General features: G+C 40.2%; 4 protein-coding genes and 1 long non-coding RNA gene across 5 annotated transcripts; 1 reads left to right on the top strand and 4 right to left on the bottom strand.

Moving 5' to 3' along the window:
• Positions 1-186: 186 nt before the first annotated feature.
• LOC137722494 (PHD finger protein ALFIN-LIKE 1-like) lies at positions 187-2,711 on the bottom strand. Its single transcript, XM_068461509.1, has 5 exons — positions 2,402-2,711; positions 2,264-2,296; positions 1,629-1,851; positions 987-1,107; positions 187-679 (listed from the first exon to the last, which is right to left on the bottom strand). Exons 1-5 carry the CDS (start codon positions 2,490-2,492, stop codon positions 428-430), a joined length of 720 nt encoding a protein of 239 aa, XP_068317610.1. The 5' UTR covers positions 2,493-2,711; the 3' UTR covers positions 187-427.
• A 717-nt stretch (positions 2,712-3,428) lies between these two features.
• Positions 3,429-3,902, bottom strand: LOC137722368 (uncharacterized). The gene is made up of 2 exons (XR_011066756.1): positions 3,749-3,902; positions 3,429-3,667 (listed from the first exon to the last, which is right to left on the bottom strand). It is a non-coding gene; the product is annotated as an uncharacterized lncRNA (long non-coding RNA).
• A 29-nt stretch (positions 3,903-3,931) lies between these two features.
• Positions 3,932-5,784, bottom strand: LOC137722367 (uncharacterized). Its single transcript, XM_068461354.1, has 3 exons — positions 5,569-5,784; positions 4,771-5,177; positions 3,932-4,553 (listed from the first exon to the last, which is right to left on the bottom strand). Exons 1-3 carry the CDS (start codon positions 5,674-5,676, stop codon positions 4,121-4,123), a joined length of 948 nt encoding a protein of 315 aa, XP_068317455.1. The 5' UTR covers positions 5,677-5,784; the 3' UTR covers positions 3,932-4,120.
• Positions 5,785-6,648: 864 nt separating this feature from the next.
• LOC137722973 (uncharacterized) lies at positions 6,649-10,123 on the bottom strand. Its single transcript, XM_068462111.1, has 3 exons — positions 9,800-10,123; positions 9,269-9,699; positions 6,649-7,373 (listed from the first exon to the last, which is right to left on the bottom strand). The coding sequence occupies exons 1-3, from the start codon at positions 9,962-9,964 to the stop codon at positions 6,935-6,937; spliced, it is 1,035 nt and encodes a 344-aa protein (XP_068318212.1). The 5' UTR covers positions 9,965-10,123; the 3' UTR covers positions 6,649-6,934.
• Positions 10,124-13,659: 3,536 nt separating this feature from the next.
• LOC137722864 (uncharacterized) lies at positions 13,660-16,002 on the top strand. The gene is made up of 6 exons (XM_068461966.1): positions 13,660-14,062; positions 14,446-14,574; positions 14,666-14,786; positions 14,877-14,958; positions 15,264-15,417; positions 15,522-16,002. The coding sequence occupies exons 1-6, from the start codon at positions 13,781-13,783 to the stop codon at positions 15,645-15,647; spliced, it is 894 nt and encodes a 297-aa protein (XP_068318067.1). The 5' UTR covers positions 13,660-13,780; the 3' UTR covers positions 15,648-16,002.
• The last annotated feature ends 222 nt before the right edge of the window (positions 16,003-16,224 follow it).

The following is a 16,224-nucleotide window of genomic DNA, read 5'->3' as shown; positions in this document are numbered from 1 at the left end:
CCTCATCTCGAACTCCCGACTTTCTCGATTCATGACTTTCTCTTATTTCAACTTACAATAAAAACTTGTACCCTGCACCAAGAATACCACATGTACATGCGTACCTGAAGAGTAAATTTCAGATTTGCCAAACCTGGTTTAGACTTGTCATAATTTCCTAAGGTTGAAAGATTGGAACAATAACACTAACAAGAAGCAAATATAATTCATAAAATTTGTCATAATTAAGAACTGGAAGGTTATATAAAAGCCGAAGCAACGTTTGATAGGGAAGAAGAAGAAAAAAAGCATCTATTATGAACAAACATCACAACAACAAATGCAGTACATTAAACAGTGACATTTCCTATACTACTTTGTCAGTCACGGAGACGACGTTATCTGCCCTTTTCTCGTCCGACGGTTTGGGTTGATGGTTGAGTGTCCACTACTGCCTGCCCCTTTTCAAGCTGCAAGACGGGCATTTGTATTGCTTGATGTTCTCGGCCTTAGCAGGTGTTATCTTAACACATTTTCCATGGAACCATTTCTCGCAGATGTCACACCCGATCCAAAATTCATCTGCATTGTAATTTCCACCACAGCTACCGCAGAGAGTTTCGCTATGTTCATCCTCCTCCTCCTCGAAGCTCTCGTCAGGTAGCTTAGGAGTGCTTTTCACTAGTCCATCACCAGATCTCTATAGAGAAGACGAACAAGTTAATGGCCACTACGTAACAAACAAATATTCCAAATTCCTGCATCAGCAGTACTGAAAAGCAAGCAAATTATAAGACATGACATCTTTTAAGTACACCAACATCAGCGATTTTCTGTAATAAAAAGATTTTTTCTTTTTTTTCCTTTTCTTTTTTCTTGAAATAACAAAAGAATCTTACTGTACATCGTAGCAAAAAGCTTCTGAACTAGGTAAGAACCTTACACAAGAACGGGTATTCTAAGATTCCAAGAGGGAAAACAAAAGAACAAGAAATGATTCATCTAACCTTCGTGCTGCCTCGAGATTTGCTTCCACTATCCACGCTGGGCTTTTCTTTGACAGGTTTCCGTTCCGTAACAACTTCAAAGACAGTAGGCAGATCATTGATCAAGCTAAATAGGCGTTTCCTGTCATACAGAACCAACTCATGATGGATAAAGCCATAGAGAACTCAAGCAAAGGGGCATGGTGCATAAAAACTTGCTACAATGGAATTCCTCGATACCAAACAATGGAAGATATTAAAAAATGAGCCATATAATAAATTTATCGTTGGTGCATTGGTGCAAATTGCAGAAAAGGGGATCAAGTGCTAAAACTTCTTCAATGACCATAAGGGACTTTTTTAGGTTCATTTCACGTTGATATTATAGTCAAGCGGGACATTGGAGAATTCACTGTTAAACTAAAGGATTTCTATCAATGAATATATGATTTCAGTTTTATCACTACTATCATCAATGGAGACAACTAACACTAAACCAATTGATCCACTCATGCTGCTATTTTGCATCTGCTTAAAAACTAATTTCAACTCGGCATCTAGAGTTCAGACATCTTACACACATGCATCAACAACACAGAACAAGGAACACTACCAAGTATCTATACCCCATATATGGAGCAACAACAAAAAAATCTCAGGTACCTCTCATTGCGGTTCAGACGTGCTCCAAAATAAAAGGCCACAGACAGCAGCCAAGAATCACTGTGAACAGCAACCAGAGAAAGCCAGTCCCTGCGGTTCATGCCATCTCTTGCAAAATTGATCCCAAGTGCTGGCTCAGGAAGCTCCGGTGGGACTTCTTCTGCTGGAAGCGTCACCTCCCAGGTTTCATTCGGGTGCCCATACAGACACAAGTTCTCCTTTTCTAAACCAACCAGAGTAATTAGAACCAAGGAAAACCATGAATTGGGTCAACAAAGAATCTGTGAATTGGTTTCAGCTAACTAAAGTGAATTTAAATACAGGTAAGGTCAAAAGGAGTTGCGGTTTTAACAATTAATCCAATTAATTACCACACAATTACAGTAAATTAAGATTTAGCAGAATCGAAATAACAGGCAAAGTAAACAAATTACTTTCCCTAGATTCTTCCATATTCTTAGTCTCTAGGAAACATATACAAATCCTTTTTACAAAATACATTAAGCATTTAATTAACCTAAAAAACATTCACAAATTCATACAAAATTACAAAAGCTAGAACCCTAAAATACAATTAAAATTTCACAAAGCAAGCAAATTGTAATTAGAAGTCTGATCTACAATTAGGCATTTACCTGGATCACAGAGTCCGTAAAATTCATCGACATCTGCGAGAAAACAAAACCACCGCAAAGGTCAGAGATATCCAAAACCGAAAGAAAATTAAGAGAGAGAAAGAGAGGGGAGAGGGAGAGAAAGAAAGATTGGAGTACCGCAAGTTAAAGCACTGACGACGGCCTTTCTCCGAGCACTGTAATCCTTGAAGATCTCCTCCACCGTACGGGGACTCGAGGCCATCTCCATGGGATCTAAAAACGCAGCGTTTTGGGGAAGAAATTGGGAATTTAGTATTAGGGTTTGAGTGCAGGGGAAGAGTTCGAATTAGAGAGAGGGAAGGAGGAGAGCATGAAGAGAGATCGGAGGAGGAGAGAGATGCATGTAAACGTGATGTGAGAGAGAGAGAGAGAGAGAGACAGAGAGAGCGGGGGTGTGTTTAGGTCGCGGATACTTGATAAATCCACTCCCCCCTTCGAGTTCTATAGAGAATCCAAAATACTGAGAAATTTTAATTCATCAAGGACATATATTGTATCAATTTCACATGGACGCCTCTATACCAGTTCTTATTTGCAATTTGACCCCAAATTCTTTTGGTTTTTTTGTATGGGTGATTTTGGGGTATTTGTTAACAGCCATGGTTCGTTTTAGACTTAAAAATTAGTAAAAGCACAAACAAGCCAAGCCAATTTATTAGGGACTACTGATTTGGTTGGTTATGTTCCTTTGATAATTACATGGACCTTCATTATGTAAAATGAACGATTTTTTAAAATGTGTTTTACCATTGCAGACGAAAATAGTTTGGAGAAAGAGATGTCGAAATGTTTGAATTTAATTTGTTGTATTAAACTATTAATTGCTTGATATCAATGGGGGATCTAAAATATAAATGTAAATGGTAACTCTACTAAGGAAATTTGAAGTGTCAAAAATCAAAAAATTATTATTATTGATTTGGCTCAATTTAAGCAGTTTTCAAATAAGGCAAACCGAAATGGACCAAATTAATTGCGGTCTGGTTCGATTTAGTCCAAGATTACACTTTCTTACTTTAAGATCAAACCAAAGTGATTGGACTGGTTTGATTTGGCTGGTTTGAATGATTTGGTCTTTTTTCCCCACCTCCAATGGGTAGCAACTGTGTTAAATCGGCTAATCTGGTGAATCGAGGTCATGTCGAAAATTGAAGAAGAATTTATATATAATGGGGACGTCAAGGTGATGATGTCCCAAACCAATCATAGGACACTATGTAGTAGAGTTAAGAACAAGACAACACATTAAGATGCACAGCAGGGAAATTCCCTTGCATTTCAATTCATCGACGTACTCCACCAGAAGAAACTCCCGATTCTTTTCGCAAGTCCGTGCACGAAGATTTGAGGAACCTTCGTATAGAATGGTTAGGACAATTTCATCTACAAGAGATGGTAATGTCGAATGTGATGAGTGCAATGCTGGAAAACCAAGCTGAGCTGATGAAACTATTTAAGTCTAACCGGAAAGAAAACCGGCAGCTCCAGCAATTGGTTTGAGTTCCGGTAAGGACCGTCATTGTTTTGATAGTTTTTCAGTGGCCGTTTGCTCTATAGGTGGATGAGGAAACTGCATCAACTGAATCTGCATCGCATTTCGGCGTTTCTTCAATTGCATCAATTTCTTGTTCATGCATCAAGTTTTCATCAGAATATATTTAGATTGACGAGGAAAGTAAACACACTGAAAATATATTAGAACGGATTTATTGTCGTTGCTGATAGAGCAGCAATCTACTTAGTACACAACAAACACAACAAACACCTTTGTAAACCTAGGAAAGCTAACACTAGCTTGGAAGATAATACGGACTTGTACGAGTCAATGACCTGCGTTCACGAAGATGGCAGCAACATTCTGATGCCGGATTTCTGCTCTGAGGTGAGCTTCGGGATCTTGACGCCAAACTTGACGATCAAGTTCCCCTTCTTGGATTGTTCCTTCTGGATAGGCATCCCTTCCCCTCTAACCACTTCTTCATGGGCCTGGCAGATAATGGAATCGATAGAGACTCTCAGATTTCTCCCGTCTAGGGCTGTCAGCTGCGCGGTGTGACCCGCCAGAGCCTCCGCGAGAGAGACCTTCTGAGTGATGATCAGATTGTCCCCGTCCCTCTTGAAAACACTGTGAGGCTTCTCATCGACGATGAAGACAATGTCTGCTGGTATCACACCTCGCTGTGTGTCGTGCCCTTTCTCTTGGAAAGTGATCTTTGTGCCCTTTTTCCATCCCGGCTTGATCTCGATTGTCAGAACTTCTTCCACCGTGCTTTTTCTTCTGCACCGAATAAAAACGAGCATTTTAATTTACTTCAAATTTTCTTTGACTTGGAACCTTGCAACCAAGTTGATTGATGGTGCTAATGTATCGATTCGTAGTAATAATTGGTTTCAAAAATATTTTCTAAACATTTTCATTGAAGCGACAATCATTTTAAAACACTTTCAAACAAGTCTTAGGCTTTTAGCAAAAAATTAAACAAAACAAAATATTCATAAAAAAGGGGGGAACAAGGGCTTTCCCGCTAGCACCAAGAACATCCCTGAAGATCTTCAGCTTCTTGGTGGCGCCCTTGTACAGCTCCTCCAAAGTACAAGGCAACGTCCTTTCAATGGCCGCTGCTTTCCTCGGCCCATTTCCAGGTCCCGAGTCCGCGAATCCAAACGACTGGAATACATCTTCCCTCATCGGTCTACCTTCGAAAAACGTCGAGAATATCTCTTCCGGTTGCCGGGTCTCCTTGACCCGAGACCCCCAGGCTCCTGCCCCGAAAAAGTCCGTGAAGTTCAAGCGGGTCGACCCGGGCGAATCAGGAGGCGTCGCTGCCTCTCTCTTCAGACCCTCCTCGCCGTGCTGATCGTACACCGCTCGCTTTATGGGATCACTCAGAACCTGCCCATTTACCCATCAAATTAACAACAAATTTCAGTTAGCAAGTTCAGTTAAAATAAACTAAACGTAATATTGCAGCAGCTCCCGCCCATTCTGCATGCTAACAACCAAAAGCGCTTTTTGATTCATGAAGAAGCACCACTTCCAGGTGCTTGAAATTTTCTATGGGCTTTACTTAAAACACTACTAACAAAAAAGCGCTTATAAATAAAATTGTTTTCTACATAAATAGTCTCAGAAGTGACCATTTCATATTTATAAGCGCTTATGAACAGAAGTGCTTCTGTAAACAATAGTTCCAATCGAGACCATCTACACCGCCAACAAATTAGAGCAGTCTAAAATATCGCTTATGAGAAGATAGAAAACAAAAATCGGAATGATCACATACCTCGTAGGCATCGTTGATTAGGTTGAGCTTGGCCTCGGCGGCTTTCCTCAAGTCGTCGCCTCTGGCGTTTCGCTGAACTTGAAGAAGCTTATAGTAATCGACGGCCATTCCTCCCTCTCTGTTTTTCTCTGCTCACTCAAAACCGTCGGATCTTCTGTTGATGTAAACTCTCTGCGTTGTTGTGCGTTAAACTTCGGGTGCTACCATGTTTATATAGCGAGCTCAATTATTGATCGCACCAAGGAAACAAAGCAGAGTCACAATGATGGATGGAATCTGCAAAAGCAGAGGGGCAAAGGGTAATTTCGTGGGACTTCCGAGACAAGGTACTAGTACAGTGGCTTGACTTCTGTAGCAGAAGACTTGTTAACCGAAAAATATTTCAATGTGTCGGAAACACGATTCGTTACATTGTGTAGTTGAAAATTTTCTTTTCATGTATCCAACTATTTGTGTCCTCATGGTTGGTGTACACGGAACATGACTTGTTACACTGTGGTTGGAAATTTTCTTTTCACGTATCTAATTGTTTGTATCATTATACTTGATGTACAGAGCTATGTTTCGACATATTGGAAAAAGTGTGATTAGCTTTTGTTTTACGAAGTATTTTCAATCACCACCATAAATTACGTTATATATTCATCATGCTCCTCGTCATCTGGTTAAATGAAAAAACACGTGAGACGTATAATACGCTGTATGATAAACATAGACTATAATTTATAGTAGTAAGCAAAAATACTCTATTGTTTTTGGTTATTTGGCGGGATTGAAGGATAATTGGAAATTTAGGCGAAAAATTTATTCTAGACTACTTCAACCATGCAACATGTCCGACCATTCAATATCTAACAAGTTTCTCTGCAAGCCTAAGTAGAAGTCTAAATTGAGAGTAAATGGTGATAATAATATTAAAAGAAAAATAAATAAATAAATAAAAAATAAAAAAAGATAAAAAATATTCTTGGGTTATAAACCTCCACACATGATCAAGCTGCCTGACCAAAACGAGACACAAACATTTGGTTTGACAAAGCGAGGTTTTGCAATATTCCACAAAGTGCACAACAAAGTTCCTGGAACACTTTAAAATCCACTGTGCTATTTATTAATGTTAAACAGAAGGGGGCAGATTCTATCCAGCATTTCTACATAACCAACAAAAAGATTGGACAACGAAAGAGGAATGTGGAAATCAACATAACCTCCTAGTCAAATATTGTGATCAAACATCGAACCCTCATTCGACGAGGCATCAATTTCCAAACCCAAAAACAAAAAGCGCTAAGAAAGCAAACAAATGCAAAACTTTCACAAGTTCGGCGGGATGGAAGGGAGAAGGGAGAGCTACCATTGGCCTTTACTAAGATGTTAATAACCGTTTCATGTTGGTTTTTTGGTCCGAGGTAAGCTTGGTCGGGAACTTGATGTTGAACTTGATTCTCAAGTTTCCCTTTTTGGAAGGCTCCTTGGGAATAGGCATCCCCTCCCCTTTAACCACTTCCTCATAGGTGGGACTGATGATATTGGTGATGGAGACCGTAAGATTTCTGCCGTCGAGGGTTGTCAGCTGTGCCGTGTAACCTGTCAGAGCTTCCGCAAGAGAGATCTTCTGAGTGATTGTAAGATCATTACCGTCCCTCTTGAAAAGGGTGTGAGGCTTCTCATCAATGATAAATACAAGGTCTGCTGGTATGATTCCTCTCTGTTCATTCCCTTTCTCCGGGAAAGTGATTTTCGTGCCCTTTTTCCACCCTGGCTTGATCTCAATTGTTAGAATTTCCTCCACTGTGGTAGTTCTCCTGTAAACAAAGAAAGGAAACAAGAATAAATAGCATATGGATCCAACACAGACTTGTTAATGTACATCGTTTTTCAATACTTTTACCTCTAGTCGATTAAATTGATCCAAAAGGTGCCAATTTGACACCTGGATGATAAACAATAACATTACTAAGGACAAGAACAGCATGCTAAAGCCACAGTACCTCCCAAAGAGTCTCTTTCCGACGTCAACACGTATTAGATAAAGCAAATATTCATCCTTCCAATCAGCAAATTAATCTAACCACAACCATAATTCATGTATCAATCAGCAAAACTATGATGCCCACAAAACCAAAGAGATATTTCTGTCACCCCAATGCTAAAGTCTAAACATACTAGTACGCCTAGGTAGACACGGATAGAATACATAATCATAGTACACAATATAGGGAACAATGCAAAACTTGACCACATAAGCAGACACAAGAATCCATCATTAATAAAGCAGGAATAAGCATGCACAGTACATGAAAGCATTAAGATAAACAATGTCTTATAGTTATTTGGGCATCTTGGATTCCCTATCTGCTGCCAGATATCCAAATATAGAAAGTTTCTTGTCGTACTCTGCATCATTTTGGATGACTGTCTTGACTGTGAGACAATAAAAGACACCAAATACATAAATATGAGGAAATATACATCCATAAGTGTTATGAGGTTTACTATTCCACGGTAAAAAATTCCCAAGATTATTCGATAGTGCCTTCCAACAGTTTTGTAATCTCAATTAACTGGAATTAAGTAACAACTAACAACTAAGAAATAATCATAAATTAATGTGATTTGGCATTAGGTCAAACTACTTCAAGCATATGAAAGGATCCAAAGAAGGAAGTAATATCTCGTCGTGGGTTTCAAAAATGAGTTATAAGTGACAGGTAAAGTTGTATGAGATGATTATCAAGGATATAGTGGAGATTAGATTATATAAACTTGAAACAGAAATAGTAAGGTTAAGGCTTAGTCCAGTCAGTTCATCTTTAGTTTATTTCTTCATCAGCACTGGCTATCAGGTAAACCATTACTCAACAAGAAACATCTACACAAAGCTCCTATATATAGCCAGATTCCTAAGTAGATGTATCCAAATTTTCTAGTTATCGTGTATTGGGAGACCAAGAATCACCTTGGAGGAAATTATAAGGTTAGTACTGGAAATAACCATAATCCAGATTTAGTGCATTAGGTAGCACTATTAACTAAATTTTGTTAATGAGATCAATAAAAAAGATGCACATCCGGTGATATAACAAGCTCTTGCAACCACTAATACATACTGATGTTTTGTGCAATTTGTCGACAAGAACTTTCCTGCTCCATTAATGATACTTTTAATCAAATGAGAAGTGATCTCATGCGGGAAACAAGACAACAATATAAGTTAAAAACTTAAAACAACCCCAAGATCGAGATAAGACCCTCAAGCAAACAAGTACCCAGATCAGTAGTCATATCATCATCCTTGTATACTTCAAAAATAAATGCTTTTATCCCCACCTTTCCTGCCTCTGGATAGTAAACAAAGTATGACACTGCAATACTTTTCGCAAGCAGGGATCATATGTTCGCAAGCAAGGATCGTACTTTCGCAAGCAAGGATAGTAAACAAAGTACGATGCAATACTTACATTAAGAATAACACAAACTAACGGAGATCTGACCTAGAATTCTAAATACCCAAACAAAAAAAAGCCACCTGAAAGATGTGAGAAGACATAGTAACAGGTACCAGTCACTTAACTATGAACAGTAGCAAAGGTAATATGAAGCATATTAACAACTAACAGACAATGGCATTGCTAAGACAGATATGTAGGGAGATGATTTGTACAATCAAACAATGCTCACAGAGAACGAAAAATCTTACCCACTAGCATCAGGAACATCCCTAGAAATCTTCATCTTTTTGGTGGTGCCCTTATACAAATCCTCCAAAGTACAAGGCAATGTCCTCTGTATTGGTGCAGCTTTCCGCGGGGCAGCTGCAGAAGGCTCTGCTCCGCCTCTAAACTGCGCAAATATGTCTTCCCCAAACATACTCCTCGGAAACGGGTTCCCGCCAGCCCTCGACCCGCCTGCCCTTGACCCACCCATGTCCGGCATCCCCCCAAAACCCGAAACCCCAAAAAACTCGGAGAAAATATCGTCAGGGCTCCGGGTGTTGAACCGGAACGTCGTCGGACCACCCTCATGCCCTTGTCCGCCGGACCAGGACGAATCGGGCGGCGGTACCCCTCCCTTCAACCCCTCCTCCCCGTACTGATCGTACACTGCTCGCTTTTGGGGATCACTCAAAACCTAACCAATCAATTCAAAAATTGGAACAAATCTCAGCCTAAAATTTGGGGAATTTTGGGAAATATCGAAATCGAATTGAGGGAGATTAACATTAACGTACATCGTAGGCTTCGGAGATTTGCTTGAATTTGGCCTCGGCGGCTTTCTTGTTGTTAGGGTTTTTATCGGGGTGCCACTTCATGGCGAGCTTCCGATACGCTTTCTTCAAGTCATCGTCTTTGGCGCTTCGTTCTACCTGCAGAACCTTGTAGTAGTCGACCCCCATGCTTCTCTCTCCTCTGTTTCTCTCTCTCCTCCCTCTGTGCTCCTCTCTGGTACAAAAGCCTGGGAAGATTTCTTCTCGAAAACGCTGCGTTTTGGTGCTAAACCTGGCCTGTTCTGGCCGGAGTTCCGAAAAGGAACTGGGGTGTAACGTGAGTGACGAGTCGTCTCGACAACCACCGTTTTATAAAATGGGCTGATGCGGGCCGTCAGATAGCAGATCTTATTATCTTGGACTTTTTTATTTCTTAAACTATAAGAGCATTCCCAGCGTTGGGTTTGGCTCAGGGGACAGGCTCGAAAACAAGGGCCCGAGGGCCGGTGGGAGGGCTCCAGCGTGGGCTAGCCCGATGGAAGGTGGAGGCCCAAGCTCCGGGCCCGTGGGGGATTGTCAGCCCAAGAGTCCGAGGTGGGCGTGACGTCAGGCTGACGCCAGGGTGGAGTCAGCGCAATATTTAATTTTTTTTGTGTCAGGCGCGTGCACCCCACCCGCGCGTGGGGGCGCGTCGCCGACACAAAAATCAGAAGAAAAAAAAAGCTGTCAGTTACTGTTGGGAAGCCACGTGGCTTCCCACGGTGCGTTAGATCTCAACGGTCCCTTAATTTGGACCGTTCGATCTCAACGGTAAAAAAAAAAAAAAAATTAAGTCAGATTTAATATCCACCGTTCGATCTGAGATCAACAGTGGATATTAAAATGCTTTATAAATAAAAAAATAAATGACGTCTAAAGTACGTATTAGGGAATGCACTATTAGGAACAAAATAATCATCCAAGAGTTCCATACCTCGTCGTTGCCTGCTTCTATCAAGGTTTCCGGAACGGCTGGGCCTGCAGATCTGAGCCGCAGCTTGGATGACTCGACAGGAATGTGAGGCTCTGCCCTTTCTTACTTCATCATCTCTCATTTGACGCTCCTCATCCTCTTCCCTCTCATTTCTTACCCCCTGGTGATTGAACATTGCTTCTGATTCGTTAAACAATTTTTCCTCTTCCTGATTGAATTCCCACATCATCCTTGAGGAAGAAGAAGACGACATTGAAAGAAAGAAACAGAAACTATGAATAATGATACAGATTTTTGTGAATAAGGAAGCATAAACTATGAATAATGATAGAGATCTTGAGAATTTTGGTGTGAGATTTGTGAGGATGGATGGTGGATTATATAGAGGATTCAGAAAGGATTAGGTTGTGCATAATGCCACGTGGCATGCCGTCATTCGTTACAAATCTGATGGAAATCTATCCTCAAAGATTGTGAACAGATTATGACACGTGGCATGCCGTCATTCGTTAAAAATCTGATGGAAATTTATCCTCAAAGATTGTGAACAGATTATGACACGTGGCGCGACGTGATTGGTTAATAATCTTATTAGAAATCCATCACCAGTAATTGTATTATTTTGTATTATTTAATAATACTTCAGATAATGACACGTGGCGCAACGAGAACGATTAAAAATCTTATCCGATATTACAATTAAAATTATTTTGTATTATTTTATAAATAAAAAAAATACTAATATTTTATTGCCTATTGCCATGGCTATTGAAGTGTAACGGTGGAGATGCAAATTCTATTACCAGGGCTATTTACTGTTTATTAAAGGCAGTTACTGTTCATTAGGTGGATTGAATAGTGCATTGCCAGGGGGAGGGCTCCAACGCTGGAGTTGCTCTAAGGCCCAACTAAGTTTTTTTTTAACCTGAAGTTAAGTTGTATTTTAGTCGAGCGATAGAGTTAGTACGCTAAATAATTAGTTGGGAAGGAGAAGGAAAATTGGTAGGCATCAAATCCACAAATAAAGAGCATAAGTATAATTGTATTCCATCAATGTGATGAAATTAAGTTGTTTGATTGTATGAAAATATAACAACTAATTTATAAATTTTTTTTATAAAACCTATAATTTGTTGGTTATTTTCATGCAAAACATTTTACAAAGTAGAAGTTGTATTAAAACAAAACATTCAAAGTACCATGTTTAATGGATTTCAACATCTAATACTAAATTGTTTAGTGATTAGTTATGTGGCCATACTCCATCGAATTTTACTGATCTAAACTATTTATTTTTCAAGTTACACCTCATATAGCATCTTTGCAAAATATTAACCAAATAAAAAATATTTAATATGTCACATCCCGGCCCGAGGTAGATTACTTCCCCGGCCCGCTCCACCACTGTAGCACGATATTGTCCGCTTTGGGCTTACCATTCCCTCACGGTTTTGTTTTTGGGAACTCACGAGCAACTTCCCAGTGGGTCACCCATCATAGGATTGCTCTAGCCCCCTTCTCACTTAACTTCGGAGTTCATACGAAACCTGAAGCCAGTGAGCTCCCAAAAGGCCTCGTGCTAGGTAGGAATGAGAATATACATATAAGGATCACTCCCATGGGCGATGTGGGATGTCACAATCCACCCCCCTTAGGGGCCCGACGTCCTCGTCGGCACACACGCGACCATGGTTAGGCTCTGATACCAAATTGTCACATCCCGGCCGGGGGCGGATCCCTTCCCAGGCTCGCTCCACCACCGTAGCACGATATTGTCCGCTTTGGGCTTACCAATATACATATAAGGATCACTCCCATGGGCGATGTGGGATGTCACAATCCACTCCCCTTAGGGGCCCGACGTCCTCGTCGGCACACACGCGACCATGGTTAGGCTCTGATACCAAATTGTTACATCCCCGCCCGGGGCGGATCCCTTCCCGGGCCCACTCCACCACCGTAGCACGATATTGTCCGCTTTGGGCTTACTATTCCCTCATAGTTTTGTTTTTGGGAACTCACGAGCAACTTCCCAGTGGGTCACCCATCATGGGATTGCTCTAGCCCCCTTCTCGCTTAACTTCAGAGTTCCTACGAAATCCGAAGCCAGTGAGCTCCCAAAAGGCCTCGTGCTAGGTAGGGATGAGAATATACATATAAGGATCACTCTCATGGGCGATGTGGGATATCACATAATATATCTAATTGAGTTCAAAGAAATGGACGAACATTTTCTTATGAGAAAACATTGAAATTTCTTCATGGTAATTAAATAAGCAAATGACTTGAGATTAAATTGAATTTTTGCAAAAATAATTTTTGAATTGAGACTTACAAAATCGATTGAATTTGACGTGGAATGAATCCTACAACTAATCTCCATTTTTAAAATAAAATAAGAATTTCTTCCTTTAAATAATAGAGTGACATATAACTCCCAAATATTTTTTGTTTGCTTTGATGGCAGATTTTCTCATGAGTCATTGAGTCATGACCAAACTTCTTCACCAAACCCAAAACTCCTATAGGCTATAACCACGCCATTACCAGCTGCAAATTTACGCTACGTCCAACCCACCCAATAACTAACCTTAATGGAATGGTTCAGAGATTAGAGATGAATTACATATTCGTATTTCATACTGCATGTTTTGGATTCGATTTATAGCACTGGTAAACCGCGCTATAATAATCAAATGAAGGCTAAAATATCTATATAAATCTTCTCAACCGCTAAAAAGATAAATGAAGAAGTCACCATGTGATCATCTTAAAATAAATAAATAAATAAACCCACACAATAACTCTGTCCCATAAAAAGGGAAAAAATTATTAAAATTGGTCAAAATTTGGAAAAAATAAATATACCAAGCACAAGGAGACATAGTTTTTCGAGTTAAAAAGCAAAAGGTCCATCACCACCATCCCATATTTTAATTTTTTCCAAAAAGTGACGAATCATATCACGTTACCATGATTGCCTCTCTGAGCTAGAATCGCGTTCAGTCACCGATCGGAGTTCGGCTGCTGCTATGGCGCCGATGGGACAGCCTGCCGCCGCCGCCGAAGTGTACGTGCCTATGACCCTTCAAGTATGGCGAGGTCTCGTGAACTGGGTGGGCTTCTTCTTCCAGATTATTCTTCAGATCCTCAGAGGCGCGCCTTGCCTTCCTCACCTGCTGTCCTGCATTTCTTCATCTTCTCCTCCTGCTTTCAGGCCTCTGCCCGTCGCCGAAGTCCCTCTCAACGACTTGTCGTCCTCCGCCCACGTCGAAAACGGCGTCGTTGATGGTCGCCCCGTCGAAAAGCTCACGGTGCGCTTCTTCTTTCTTCATCTCCTGGTTTTATTATCGCAGTTGTTAATTTTTACTGTTGGAAGTTAATTTCGTTGCATTATTATTTTCTGGGGTAATACAACTGAAATTTATGATCGGATGCAGTTAATTATGCGAAATAACAATCTGGGTTCTTTGCTTTATCAATAAAACTATCTGGGTTAATTGCAAAAACTGGGATTTTTATTTGCTTCAAGTGAAATGAATCACCATGGTGTTCTTAATTTTTTTTCCTTTCAAAATTTTACGGATAGAATTTAATTCGATTTAGTTAATTAAGCTTAAAAATGTTGGAACTTTTAGGCTTGTTTAGTAATTCTGTGAGTTGTTAATTTAATTACTAATTGGATTTTGTAATGTAGGTAGTTCTTGATTTGGATGAGACTCTAGTATGTGCTTATGAAACATGTAGCGTGCCTGCGGTTGTTCGTGCTCAAGCAACGGAAGCTGGGCTGAAGTGGTTTGAAATAGAATGTCTATCTTCAGGGAAGGTATGTAGACCGCCCGTTCTCTGCAACTTTCATGCTGAAATTTGTTTGCCATCTGATAGTGCGTTTAATATGATAATTCTTTGGGTTGAAGGAGTCTGATGGTAAACCAAAGGTCAATTATGTGACAGTGTTTGAACGTCCTGGTTTGCGAGAGTTCTTGAAGCGAGTTTGTGAGTTTGCTGATCTTGTGCTATTCACTGCTGGTCTTGAAGGTTTGTTGGTATCCCCGTCTTCACAATCTTTTTTTTATTCTATTTAGTTGTTTATTTATTTTGGATTTGTTATTTGATGACTCCAAACAGATTATGCTAGACCACTTGTTGACAGAATTGATGTGGAGAATCTGTTTAAGCTTCGTCTTTATCGGCCTTCTACAGTTAGCACGTAAGTTTGTGATTTCCTTTATGTAACACCTCTTCATGTAAAGCATGCCCGGTGCAAATTCATAATAAGTGCTGACCCATTGTGCGATATATCAACATACACACGGACACGCACACATATGAAAACATAAATATAGCCGAATTTTGTACTCAAAGCTGTCAACAATGTGAACTAGTGCCAGTCTGCAAAGGAAAAGCCTTTGTGATTTATTTTTAAGGACTCTTTCCAATTTTAGTCATAAGTCTAAGCATGGAATTTGTTATACTGTGTGCAAGGAATGATGTTTGAACTTGTGTAAACCATAGGGAATTTCGGGAGCATGTGAAGGATCTGTCATGTTTGTCAAAAGATTTCTCTCGAATCGTCATTGTTGACAACAACCCATTCAGTTTTTTGCTGCAACCGTTGAATGGAATTCCATGCGTTCCATTTTCTGCTGGACAGCCATACGATGATCAGGTAATTCACTAATTCGCATTTTGAGTAAAGAGTTTATTAGTTATCTGAAGTATGCTCTGATTACAACCTTCTTTGCCTTTCATTCCGTCATGTCGATTGTATAGCTTTTGGAGGTCCTGCATCCTCTCCTCAAGCAGCTCTCCTTGCAAAACGATGTGAGACCTATGCTTCATGAGAGATTCCACATGCCTGAATGGTTTCAAATGCATGGATTCCCCGTTTCTGGTTGAGAATATGGATGGTAATTCGGTTACCTAATGGATAGCTGCAATTTGTCTCGGGGCAGCCAACCAGATAGTTGTCCAGTGGAAGCATTTCTCAAGGGGTATCCTGCCCCCGTAAATTAGTATTCCGCAGGTGCCGGCAAAATCCAATTCGTTATATTGCTTCCAAGGCCAACAATTTTGACCTGGGAACATATTACGAAGGCTGTCTCATGGTAGGATTAACTCCTATTCTTTTGTAATTAGACGAGATTTCAAATAGGATGTAATGCGTTCGGAAACTTCTGGGAAATTTTTTGGTTTATTCTTTTGACAGTGTAATGTTAGCATGTCATCTCTGAATTTAATCGTTTTGTTTTCACGAGGCTTTAAGACATATGCTGGACCATAAACTGCGACTGAACGGAGTATTACTCCATGCTTCGATACAAACTTTTAGGGCCTGTTTTTGGACTGCTTCTACTGCTCAGTGAAACTTGAAAAGTACTTCAAGGTCATGGAACCGCTTTCTGGAGAAGCACTTGTACTTCTAGGAAAAGCACTTCTTAGCAAAAGTACGCATTATATAGCTTGTTTGTACCGG

The sequence above is a fragment of the Pyrus communis genome, chromosome 17 (assembly GCF_963583255.1).
Source record: "Pyrus communis chromosome 17, drPyrComm1.1, whole genome shotgun sequence".
Lineage (NCBI taxonomy): Eukaryota > Viridiplantae > Streptophyta > Magnoliopsida > Rosales > Rosaceae > Pyrus > Pyrus communis.
The sequence above is the reverse complement of the archived record's forward strand: the minus strand, read 5'-3'. Positions and strand labels throughout refer to the sequence as shown.

Coding starts and splice junctions, on each gene's coding strand:
- LOC137722494 (XM_068461509.1), bottom strand. CDS start 2,492: ATGGAGATGGCCTCGAGTCCCCGTACGGTGGAGGAGATCTTCAAGGAT. Junction 2,297..2,401: donor CGTCAGTGCTTTAACTTGCG/GTACTCCAATCT, acceptor GTTTTCTCGCAG/ATGTCGATGAATTTTACGGA. Junction 1,852..2,263: donor TTACGGACTCTGTGATCCAG/GTAAATGCCTAA, acceptor TGGTTGGTTTAG/AAAAGGAGAACTTGTGTCTG.
- LOC137722367 (XM_068461354.1), bottom strand. CDS start 5,676: ATGGCCGTCGATTACTATAAGCTTCTTCAAGTTCAGCGAAACGCCAGA. Junction 5,178..5,568: donor TAATCAACGATGCCTACGAG/GTATGTGATCAT, acceptor GTAAATGGGCAG/GTTCTGAGTGATCCCATAAA. Junction 4,554..4,770: donor CCCTTTTTTATGAATATTTT/GTTTTGTTTAAT, acceptor CAGAAGAAAAAG/CACGGTGGAAGAAGTTCTGA.
- LOC137722973 (XM_068462111.1), bottom strand. CDS start 9,964: ATGGGGGTCGACTACTACAAGGTTCTGCAGGTAGAACGAAGCGCCAAA. Junction 9,700..9,799: donor AAATCTCCGAAGCCTACGAT/GTACGTTAATGT, acceptor TTGATTGGTTAG/GTTTTGAGTGATCCCCAAAA. Junction 7,374..9,268: donor GATGTTCCTGATGCTAGTGG/GTAAGATTTTTC, acceptor CTTTGTTTACAG/GAGAACTACCACAGTGGAGG.
- LOC137722864 (XM_068461966.1), top strand. CDS start 13,781: ATGGCGCCGATGGGACAGCCTGCCGCCGCCGCCGAAGTGTACGTGCCT. Junction 14,063..14,445: donor GCCCCGTCGAAAAGCTCACG/GTGCGCTTCTTC, acceptor TTTGTAATGTAG/GTAGTTCTTGATTTGGATGA. Junction 14,575..14,665: donor AATGTCTATCTTCAGGGAAG/GTATGTAGACCG, acceptor TTTGGGTTGAAG/GAGTCTGATGGTAAACCAAA.